This window comes from Cynoglossus semilaevis, chromosome 3 (assembly GCF_000523025.1).
Source record: "Cynoglossus semilaevis isolate Cse_v1.0 chromosome 3, Cse_v1.0, whole genome shotgun sequence".
NCBI lineage: Eukaryota > Metazoa > Chordata > Actinopteri > Pleuronectiformes > Cynoglossidae > Cynoglossus > Cynoglossus semilaevis.
This window is the reverse complement of record NC_024309.1, coordinates 922,830-934,584: the sequence shown is the minus strand read 5'-3', so window position 1 is coordinate 934,584 and position 11,755 is coordinate 922,830. Positions and strand designations below refer to the sequence as shown.

Here is an 11,755-nt window from a genome sequence, read left to right as displayed (position 1 = left end):
GGTGGCGACACAGTCTTTTGGAGACAATGCATTAACCAACATTTCATACATTCTCAGATATATAAGAAGCAAAATGCATCATGGACCTACATCTGAGCTACATCCCAACAAATACTAATTATTTCATTTAACGAAGGCAGCTAAATTGCTAGCCGATTGAAAGCTTTTTGAAAAAGTACACAGACTTTGCTAGTAGTTTGATTATGTCTTATGCAATATTTATAGAATCCTTATGTATCCTCTCAGCAAACTCCACAACGATGCTCTTTTAGACATCTGAGATCCTTTTGCTTGTATCATTTTTTTATCTTTTATGGTAACATGGTAACCAGCAGGGCAAAGATCAGTGGTTTCTCTTTGGTGTATTACACAAGATTAATGGCATTTATTTATTCATGATTTCAATCTTTATTGATATGTCTGATTTATTTTTAATGTAACTATAGTTACGTGGCTTAGAGCAGCTCCAAACAGCGTAATAAACTGGTTTTACTGACTCGCATTCTGTAATAATTGACGTAATTGTACCTGTTATCATCACAGTTACCGTAATTCTAGAGTCTATCTGACAGTGTCCTTTTTATCTTGCTGGAGTCTCTTACTAGAAATCATAACGCCAATAAAAAAAACAACCCCTAATTTCCCGAGGATCTATCTATCTATCTGAGATATGATATAGAGTTTTCCACGAAAAAAGAGTACTTGTTACAGTCATAGTAACATTCTTCACAGTAACATTCTTCTGTCTTAGTACTTTTCTCCCTGTTTTTCTCTTCCCGGTGTCTCCTCCTACTCCTCTCTCCGCCTCCTTGGGGTAAATTCCTCACGCAGGCTGCTGTTTTGAGAGAATTCCCCTTTTTATCACAGCGATGGTGGTATAGTGGTGAGCATAGCTGCCTTCCAAGCAGTTGACCCGGGTTCGATTCCCGGCCATCGCAAAGTCTTTCTTTTTAACCAAAGTTCTCCACTGACTTAGAGGTTTCTCCAGGTTTCCAGTAACACTTGAAGTAAAATGGAATTCAGCTAGGTCTAATAATTCTGAAGCCAAATCTTAAACTTTAAAATGTTTAATGTTTAAATGTTCGGCCTTTAATTTTTCTCTTTGGCAGTTAAACCAAATTAATTTAAAATACTGCCATTAGGTTTTGCCGTCTGCCTTGTATAGATAGCACTTGAAAAGAACAAAAAATCATTTAAATTTTTGTTCTAAGTTTTATGGTGTAACTTTTCAACACTAACCAAACGAACGCATAGAAATGGAAGATTGCTCAAATGCACAGTATCATTGCGAGGTATAATTGCAACACGTGGCTTCTTAAAGGTTCTCAAAGGCTATGTAAGTAGCGCGAATTATTTGCATTATTCTTATTTACTCGAGTTTACTATGGGTAGGTTGTGGTAAAAAATTATAGCAGTTTTGCTAGCTAAGAATAGCGAGCATGCGTTGTATCTTTAAATAAACTATCCTTCCTTTTTTTGTTAAAATGGTGTAATCTAAAAAACCGGCTGCGATTTATAAAAGTCCTACCTGGGAGCGGAAATAGGACAAAACCTTAACAACCTCAGATAAAATAAACACCCACCCGTAAGTCCGGTTGTTTACGGTTCTTGTAACCAAGAGACAGGTCTTCCTCTCTTTACTTAAACGAACCATGTGTAACAGAAGACTAGTCTGCCCCCCATCGTCCGTAGAGAACATTACACATAGACCATAAATAAAAGTCGACGCTGCTTCACCTCACTCTGGTTTAAAAAACGTACATGCCGTCATCGTTATAGTGGCGTTAACGTACAACTACTTTTTCAAATTGATTTTGTTTGTATTTATGTTCTTGACAATATTTTTATTTATACCTCATAGTATTCGTGTAATCCGTTTACCAGGGCACGGACCCAGGGTATTAGCCACAGGTTGTGATGCTAGCTAACCGTGGACATATGGAGTAGCTGTTTAAAAGCGCTTTTAACATGTGTTTTTACAAATCACTTGTTTGTGCTGGGAGTAACATTTTCGTCGAATTATCTTAAGTGGGGATAATAAAAATATATGAAGGCTGACACTGTGTGCAACACTTATTATCATGATTTTTCGTGATATTGTAACCGTGGGGATGTAGCTCAGTGGTAGAGCGCATGCTTTGCATGTATGAGGCCCCGGGTTCAATCCCCGGCATCTCCAGATTTTTTTTTTGTGAGTTGCCATTTTTTCCAGAGTAAGACTAAAATTCCCTTTAAATTTGAGCTCTGTTCTAAACAAAACTATCGAATTTAGGGATTTGTAAATTGGTTAATTCATGCAAATATACCTCTGTAGAGGTTGAGATTCCTTCCGTTGGCATATATGCAGGAAGCATTTTATTGAAAACAACTACTGCTAAAATGGGTGAATTAATCAATTAGCAAACACAACAATGACTATGAAATTAGACTTGCATGGCTTAATCTTTGAGACAAGCATACGCTACTGGCAGGATCAACCAGGTAGCCTCCCCAGAGCTGCACTCGGCTGCGAAAAGGAATATGTGGTTAATGTTAAAGCCATTTTATCTACATAGTACATACAATTTAAAAATACTTTTCTAATACCAGATATCAACAGAAAGACATTTTAGAAATGTCTTTTCCCAAATTACTGAAATGCAGCAGAAGTTTGCAGTCTATTGGGAAACTCTTATCATCTTAATCAGACTTTATTTTGTACTTAATGGATCTTCCATTTATTCAGGTTCATCTCACATCTGGACCAAACACAGAAAGTGATGCTGCTGCTACATGGCTAACAGCAGCTCCAGTCAGGAAGAAATATAAGTTTTATTGACTTACAGTCTGTAACAAGTGAGAATAATAGAAAAAATAAAAAAATAAAAAACATAGAGATATGATATACTGTTAAGTTTTACAAGAGGAAACAGCACTTGTTCTGTCTTAGTGCTTTTCTCCCTTTTCTCTTCCCGGTGTCTCCTTCTACTCCTCCCTCCGCCTCCTTGGAGTAAATTCCTCACACAGGCTCCTATTTTTAGAGAATTCCCAGTTTTCTCACAGCGATGGTGGTATAGTGGTGAGCATAGCTGCCTTCCAAGCAGTTGACCCGGGTTCGATTCCCGGCCATCGCAAAGTCTTTCTTTTTAACCAAAGTTCTCCACTGACTTAGAGAATTCTCCAGGTTTCCAGTAACACTTGAAGTAAAATGGAATTATTTTGCAGATGATTAAGTTTACATTCTTACCCCATAGGACAGATGGCGTAAGAGAAGTGTTTGAGAATAACAACAACATCTGCTTTATACGTCACCATAAGTTAAATTCAGGATATAATACAACCCAGGAATCTCCCAGATGCAGATTTGACTTTAGTTTTTACTTCATATGTTACATATGGCAAAGGAAATGGATATATAAAAATGAGATGCAGTGTGCTTGAGAGAGAATGAGAGAGAGAAAGAGAAAGAGAGAGGGGGCAGGGAGAGGGAGAGAGAGAGAAAGATAGAGAGAGAGAGAGCCTTGGTGGAATTGTACTTATTTCAAGAAAGTGACATATAGCACAGAACATATACATATGTTTATATGAATGTGTATAATTCATAATGCTAATACTAATATAATATATACTATATACTAATATATAATATATAGGTAAAATTCATATATGTATAATACACATTTACCCTATTTACATGTATTAATAAAATCATAAATGTATCCTTGTATTAATAACACTATGTTTTATATTTAGATGTTAACATTATATATCATCATTCCAGTTTATTCAGGAATCCTGCTTATGTTTTTGCTGTCTGCTGACCGGTCCAAGATGGCGGCCGTATTTCTCGCACGGGATCCGCCAACGTGTCAATGTTTACGTCCACTGAGCTTTTCATGACATCGCCTAAAAAAACGTTCACACTAGAAATAGAGACTCTACTAAAACTTAGAAACTGGTTTCAGCAAAAGAGAACAATATATTCCACAGCTACACAAAAACCAATATCGAATGCGTTGCTGGTTTAATTAAGAAAAACATTATAGTGCATGATGACATAATCACCCAGACATCTGAAAACAAGCTTTAGAGTTTGGTGGATGTACGACACCAAGAAGTTGAAGCCTTCTATTTCTACCAGCAGATGGTAGTATAAGCGCATATTGGACTTGAATATTTGGAGAGAAGACGCAACGATGAACTTCCGTGAAATCAGAGGAACTCCCCCATTTACATGTGACGCATTTAAGAAAAGGAAGTGCAGGCCTGAACTTTGGTTGTGTGAAACGCTTTTCGTATTCGAATTCCTATTAACTAATTAGTTAAGCTACTGTCCTTACCGACTGACTAATGTACAGTCGGTGCAAGTCGTTCACTATTCACTTGCAGATGAAACAGGAAATTACGAAATATTTTACGGTCAGGAGAAGCGTGATATTTTTTAAAAACTACATCACTACTTAAATTCAAACTTTTGTTAATTTCTGGCAAATGACCGACACTTTAGAGTAAAATTATTCAAAGTTTTTATTCGTTGAAAATTCTTGACAGTTCCTTGTACATTACCAATATATTTATTGTATGTGTGGCTGTGACAGCATTACTGTAATTAAGAGCAGTAAACCACACTCACCAGCCTCAAATACGAATAATTGGTTCAGAGAACTGTTTGCATACGTCAAAGGGCCCATGTAAATGTATTAATAATAACTGTATTTTTTTATTGTAATATATTCGGGTGCTTATTTTGTAAATCCCTTATGAAAGACAGACATGGACACAACGTGGATGGCACTCCGGCTTTAATCCTAACGTAATTTAACGTACTTACGTACGCAACCAACAGGTATCAAGGTAATATTACGTCATTATAATTACCATGAACTCACCATGAAAACTATGCGTAATATGTGAACCAGTCAGCTTGAACTAGTATTTTTTTTTTAGTTTTTTTAGTTAGTTAGTTAGTTTGTTTTAAATAGTATTTAATAGTACAAGTATTGTTATCAACCAAATATGAAGCATGTAAGCTATTTTATGGGCTTTTCATAACATAATTATGTGAAAGTACCACGAAATAACGTGAAAGATATCACATCATTACATGATACTGAGACAATTGTTTTTCTCAGTGTGGCAGCAATACTCTTTCCGTAGGTATGTGTAAAATGAAAGTATATTGATAATAATTAACTACATATAATCACCTCGATATGAAATTAAAAAAAAATTCATATTATCAAGAATGTACGAACAATGTTCACTGAAATATTTTATTGCTGAGACATTTTCAAACTCAAGCGTTCAAATCTGCACATACATTTTGTTAAAGCAACATTTGCATAGCAATATGATAGTGATATTCCACAGGAATAAACAAGATAAAGTCCAAGTAGAACTACGTTGGCTATGTTCTTTTAACAAGCGGCTTACAATGCGAATGCAACTATGCACTCTTTCTGATCGTCTTCGATTTTGGACTATCAGAAAACAGCATACATTTTAATAATGACAGTGTAAATTAGCACACTTTATAAAAGCATTCACAGATAATGGTAACAATAATTAATGCTTAAAAAAAAAATCCCCAATGTATTTAATTTCACCACTGTCCCGCAGTGGCAGAATAAAGAGACAAAAAGGCAATGATTACTTGATATGTGACATTTCAGCCATATTCTGCAGTGGGAGGTCCTGTCACTAGTTTACCATAGCCTGACAAGGCTCCCAGGTCAATGTACAAAGAGCCCTTTCTTCTCATGTAGCCCGAGCCCTCCGAGTACAGAGATAATTCTGAGGAGAAAAACAAAAAAATACAAAAGCGTGTTATTTTAAGATTAATCAATACAGTACAAGTCAGTTTCTGTGATCAGCTAGCTAGTCTTTACCCTCTGTGGTGTCATGCTGCTGACTCTGTTGTCGTAAAATGGCCTGGTTAGCCTCTTCCAGCGCTGAGTCGAGGCTCCAGCAGCGCGGCTGATCCTCCCTTGAAGGGTTGATAGCCTGATCCTTCAGCAGCTCAGATGCTGTGCTCCGCAGAGCTGGGTTCCTCTCCATGGCTCGTTCCAGGAAGGAACGCATGGCCAGGCTGCAGTCCTCTGCAACGTCCTCCATGGGTGGTGCCTGTTTGTGGATCTGTTGGGAGAAAAGCCAGGCAAAACTGTTTAAAACTAAAGCAAATTTCAGACCCACAGATATGAAATCCAAACAGAAAAGTTGGCAAGGAAGACACAATTGATTGCAATTGAATGAATAAAACCTTTTTAAAACCTTTTTAATCCACACAAAAAGTGTGGATTAAAAATAGAAAAGCGGTGCAAGCTCTGTACGCAAGTATACCATGTGACACAGCTTCGAAATGACAGAGGAAGTGAGTGACTTAAAACACATAAAAGCTGACACACGGAATGTCTCGAAAGCAAAGCACCACGAAATGGAAACCATTTATGGAAAGAGAGGTTTTGATCAAACTATACAGATCAATATTCACCTACTAATTTCATCATTTTCATTTTTCAACGATTACTGCATTTTACGTGTTGTAGGGTTCTGGACAAAACAATAAAAATAACTTAAAAGTTTATTTAAATTTTTTTTTTCTATGTTTCCTCTAATTTTCTGAGGCTCCCCTAATGCCCCCCACTGTCAAGCTGCATGGTTATGATTAAAATCCATCAACTTTATGAAACATAATTTGGATTTATGCTTTTGCATATATCTGCCTGCTCTTATTTGTCTTTTTGTTTTCCACGATATGCCGAATTTTGTTTGGCTCATATTTAGGAATGTTGATTTATCTTGATTAATCATTACTAATCATCATAGAGTATGAATGTGATTAATCATGACTAATACACAACTACCCTGTGATTCATTTGAATAAATTATGATGGTGTGACAGCCCTAGGAAAAATATAAATCACAAAAAATAGAACAGAAAAAAAAAACTCCATAGAATGTATCCTCTGAAGTACAGCACTGATTGGCACATTGTCTTCTAATGTACAGTACTTACAATATATAGGTAGGATGGGTAGGCGGTGCGTGGGTATCTGCGGACCCAAGGGGGGCTGCCTGTCTGCATGTGAATGATGGTGGTGCCCATGGCGTATATATCCGTCTTGGTGTTATGTCCTCGACACAGAACCACTTCCGGACTCATATACATCTACACAAAAGAACGATGGCATTAAAATAAATACAAAAAAATGGCTGAAAAAAACCGAATAGCATACAAAAAAACATGTCCTGTAACAACTTTTTATCTGTCTGTCAGGATAAGGTCAGTACCTTGACCTTTTGAATGAGTAGAGCAAACACTCTATTATCAGAATCCTTCATTCTCTCAGTGGGAAACTCCAGCTTGCTTTCCCATGTTGTACTAACTTTGCCTGCACAGCTGGGAATTTCCACCACCCGGCCATTAGAGTTCATGATGTATGTACAGAAGTAACACAAAGTAAAAAACTAAAATAAAAACACATGGGAAAACAGTCGAGTTGTTGGATTTTTTGCAATAGCACGTGCTACCTATTGAAAGCAGCCCTTCGAGGTCACCAAGTTAACTGACTGCTCTGATTACTTTACTGAACATCAATATACATTACAGGAAGGGGAAAAAAATGCTGGACTAGTGCTGACAAGCTAAAGACAAACGTATCAAAAGTCAGGGGGAAGTCATTTCCTGGGTCAGTAGCCCATAAATGCTGCTCTCTCTGGTACACACACACATACGCACATAGAACTTGATGAAAAAGTATTAGTATCTGTTCTAACAACATACACACACGAACGCTTAGAACACACTGCCTCACCTCTGTTCCTCTCAGGTCTCTGGGAATGTAAATATCCTCTGTCATTTGCACCGCCAGGCCAAAGTCCACCAGCACTGCCTTATTGGACATTAGGACTATGTTACTAGCTGGTAAGGAAAAAAAAATAGAAACATTAGCGCACGTGAGAAATTGACATTTACATCTATTTGTTTTTATTGCTTTGTCATTAAGAAGATACTGGTACGTGAGCTAAAAAAAACTGGAAAAACCCTGCACGTCTCCTAAGAACTGATGAGTCATGTTGCTTTAACAGAGTAATTTGTGTCAACTATTCAAACCATGAGGTATTAAACTCTGTTGTAGTTAACAGATTGATTTTCCAATTCACTAATGCAGTGATCCAGTCGTCGGAATCAACAAAGCTACTGTAAGATCACACCCCTCCACTCCCCCTGACTTGTTGCCATTCTCCTGCTCACCCATGATATTGGAATCTTGGCTCAGGCTTAATTACACATAATGCACATAGACTGGAAACAGTAACAACCATGTCAGAAAACCTAAGTCTAACCACTGTCCACAAGTCACTTTCTGATCTGGAACTAGCATTTTAACCCTGCAGTAGCATGAAAAGCAGACTGGAATTTCCAGCTGCAAACAGCCTGGAGTGAATGTGGCTGACAGACAAATTGGAAGAATGCTTTGAACCTCGCATTTACTGCGTGGTCCAGCTCTTTTATTTGAAGCCTCAGCTGAACCCAACCCCCCTCCTGTCTGTATCATCCCTGTGTCTTCTTCTAATCTTAGTCATTATTTCCTCAGTTGTTTGACAGTGTGGGCATCTACCTTTGAAAGTTTTCCCTAGAATCATTAGTCAAGGTTTTAGTGTAGGAAACTATTCGCTACGGCCAGGACGTCACATCGTCCCTACGTGCTTCTGTGGAGGGGAGAGGGGAGGGGGGAGTTTCTTGCTTTATCTTCAGCTGATCATGCTACGTGTGTCTGTGGCTTTCTTTTTTTCCTCCCACTTAACCCTTACGTAAGAACTACAACAGCCAGCGAATGAGAGGTGTGAAAGAAAAACAAATTCTCGTCTTTTACTCTTACGTTTGATGTCGTGGTGGATGACGTTATGCGAATGCAGGTACTGCAGGCCACGCAATATTTGCTTGGTCACCCAAATTATTTCAAATTCCCTCATGGGCCCGCAGCTGTCTAGCTTCTCCAGGACGGAGCCACCTTCTCCGGCCTCCATGAAGAGATGCACATTCTGGTCCCAGAGCAAAGCGCCGTAGAGCTCAGCAATGTTCTCGTGTCGGAACCGGGCCTGGAACTCCACATCGGCAGCTCTGAAGTTCTCCACTGGAACCTGGGAACAGATGACGTATTTTAAACTGCAGTTGTCAAGTTAAACATTTACCCATCACCTCAATATCCTTTGGATTTGGGATTCCCAAAGTGGGGTGCACATGCTGCCACTAGGGGGTGCACACGATAAAAAGCTTGTTGCTTTTTTTTTTTTTCCAAAGGTGTGGGAAATTGGGGGTGTGTCAACCTAGTTGGGATACAAAATGGGTGCGCGGCCCAGAAGAAATTTGGGAACTACTGCTTTGGTTGTTATATTTTAGCACATAGAAGTTAAACATGCAATACTGGAATGCTTATTAGTCTATTTTACGGTTATTTACAAAATAATTCTTGAAAAAAACTACTATTAAAACTCCTTTACGTCACACTTTTTTTTCAAAAAAAAGATCAAAAACAAAACATCTGATTTAAAAGGTTTGCTAATACAAGCCTCTCATTGGCAGCTACAAGCAAATCGGAAGCAGTCTGTTTTCCTCTCTATTATTACTGTGTAATAATGTTGACACAGTGCTCTGACGTCAGCACATTCATAGCATGTACCAATATCTTCTACCTGCAATTTTAGTTTAACCAATTTCAAACTTTAAGAAGAGCTGTCTTCTTAAGGTTAAATTTCCGTTCTTGCCCCGTTTGGATATCCTTTTGCAGTGCTTCTCCTTTTCGAGAACATTCTTCCCCTTTTGGTGTCACAGTACAGACAACACACTAAATGTCACGCTGACATCAGGAGTCAGTGAGCGGAAAGAGACGAATGGCTAGTTTGCGAACAAACAGTTCCTGGCAAGTTAAATATTTGGCAACAAGGCCAGGGTGTCTGAGATGGATTCCACGCATTGCTCGGCGGCGCTTACCAGCTTGCAAGCCATTCTCTTCCTGGTAGCAGTGTCCTGAGCCAAGTGGACCTTCCCAAATGAACCCTTGGGCACGAGGCCAGAACCAGGAGCCTTATATGTCAATTTCCAAGGGAACAGCACAACATCCATATTGATCTGGTAACGACCGTTTTTCACAGCCATGTCCTCCTGTAGTGCAAATAAAAGCAACGTTAAGTCAGCTCAGTTTTGACCACGCACCTAAAATGACACAACATTATACCGCATTGTTGAGGGTGTTGCAAAACAGCCTCACCTTCCTCCGGCTCTCTAGGCAGTTTCTGCAGGGCCGCTCCCTGCATGTTGGACAACAGGTTGACAAAAGACAGGAGGTCTTTCACTGTTCCGTATCGGACACAACCGGCGCCGTCGGAAAAATCCTTCAGCTCACTGCTCGTGCCTACCGCCTCCAGATTCTCATCCCTCTCCTCCTGGGAGAGTCCTTCCTCTTCCATGGACAAGCCCCCTTCTTCGGCCTCCTCTTCCTCCTCAAGCTGATACAGTGTCTCGGCAGCAGTGATAATGTCCTCTATGTTCATGTGAGCCAAAAGGAGTTCTATTCCATCATTAAATTTGTAATCCATCTCGACGTGTTGCCTCCCCTCTAAATCTAAAACAAAGTGGACACACAGTATACTGACATTTCTATGGTCCACGGGCGAAAACTTTCAAGAGAGTCAGTCATTTTAAGTGTCATTAATCTCAACCGGAATAACAGGTCACGCAGCACAGAATGACACTTCACTGAAACATGTGCAGCTTTTCTTCCACAGGCTAGAAATACAGCTAGGAGGGGCTTAGGTGACTGTTTACCTCGAAGAGAGGGGGAGTTTCACATTGAAGCCGGGAAGCCCCTTCAGAGAATTTTAGCGTTGTTTTCCATTTATGCAACACACTTTAAAGCGTTTTCTTTCGCTTCATAGTCAATGAAAAAAAATGAAAGCGTCGAAAATAAGATAAACACCAACATTTTCGCTATTTTCCATTTACAACGTTAAGAGTGGTGTCAACAAAATGTTCTATACAAACAGTGACGCTAATAAAAATCTATGTAATGGCTTTCTATGTTTACTGTGATACGTCCGAATGTGAGTTTAAAGACATTTATTTAAAAAAGAAAATCAATTTAAGCACTTACCATCAATCAATAGCTTCGCCCCAGTGTCGCATCTTCATTGTACATCTGTATCCAGCTGTGACAGAGAAGTCGACGCGTGTTTAGCAGGAAGTGACCGCAGGAAGTGAGGTCGAGCAGCGCAGGGGGGTGAGGAGAAACTGAACGTCAAGTGACAGCAGCACTCCTTTGCTCAGTCGGGCTTTCGTTTCCCCCCCTTCGCTCTGTTTCGACTGGTAGAGGTAACTCCTTCACTGGCTCGAGTTTAAAGAAAACTGGTCAAGTATTCTGAAGAAAACGATGAGTGTTTGGCTCTGCAGCTTTTCCGGCGTACGCCATGACCCCGATTTACTGGAAACCGTGCGTCACGTGTAGATCTGAGAAATCTTTAAAAGAAAAGTGTTATTTAAAGGCGTCACTGTCCGATCTCTAGTAAATATAAAAACAAAAGGGATCCCTGTGTTGCACACATTATCACAAAAGCTGTTTTTAGTATCTTCACGATAGTAAAGCGACCAATGTAATAGAGTAATAATAATAGTGATGCATTAGTGATGTGTTATTCACTACATTTTTTTATAATGAAATATTTCTTTATTAATAAATTATAAATTAATTTTCGCTGTTATATTATTATTATTGTTCTT

At 39.0% G+C, this 11,755-nt stretch overlaps 1 protein-coding gene and 3 non-coding genes across 4 annotated transcripts; 3 read left to right on the top strand and 1 right to left on the bottom strand.

Moving 5' to 3' along the window:
* Positions 1 to 866: 866 nt before the first annotated feature.
* On the top strand, positions 867 to 938 carry trnag-ucc (transfer RNA glycine (anticodon UCC)). The gene has a single exon. It is a non-coding gene; the product is annotated as a tRNA-Gly (tRNA).
* Positions 939 to 2,107: 1,169 nt separating this feature from the next.
* On the top strand, positions 2,108 to 2,179 carry trnaa-ugc (transfer RNA alanine (anticodon UGC)). Its single transcript has one exon. It is a non-coding gene; the product is annotated as a tRNA-Ala (tRNA).
* An 862-nt stretch (positions 2,180 to 3,041) lies between these two features.
* trnag-ucc (transfer RNA glycine (anticodon UCC)) lies at positions 3,042 to 3,113 on the top strand. Its single transcript has one exon. It is a non-coding gene; the product is annotated as a tRNA-Gly (tRNA).
* A 2,125-nt stretch (positions 3,114 to 5,238) lies between these two features.
* On the bottom strand, positions 5,239 to 11,093 carry map3k8 (mitogen-activated protein kinase kinase kinase 8). Its single transcript, XM_025054578.1, has 7 exons — positions 10,251 to 11,093; positions 9,974 to 10,176; positions 8,862 to 9,123; positions 7,794 to 7,900; positions 6,995 to 7,147; positions 5,868 to 6,114; positions 5,239 to 5,772 (listed from the first exon to the last, which is right to left on the bottom strand). The coding sequence occupies exons 1-7, from the start codon at positions 10,576 to 10,578 to the stop codon at positions 5,648 to 5,650; spliced, it is 1,425 nt and encodes a 474-aa protein (XP_024910346.1). The 5' UTR covers positions 10,579 to 11,093; the 3' UTR covers positions 5,239 to 5,647.
* Positions 11,094 to 11,755: the final 662 nt, after the last annotated feature.

What these genes read in the sequence shown, in the direction of transcription:
- map3k8 (XM_025054578.1), bottom strand. Translation starts at nt 10,578, where the DNA reads ATGGATTACAAATTTAATGATGGAATAGAACTCCTTTTGGCTCACATG. An exon ending in AGAGAATGGCTTGCAAGCTG is followed by an intron (nt 9,124 to 9,973) that starts GTAAGCGCCGCC and finishes ATCTGTTCCCAG; the next exon opens with GTTCCAGTGGAGAACTTCAG. An exon ending in GAGACCTGAGAGGAACAGAG is followed by an intron (nt 7,148 to 7,793) that starts GTGAGGCAGTGT and finishes TCTTTTGTGTAG; the next exon opens with ATGTATATGAGTCCGGAAGT.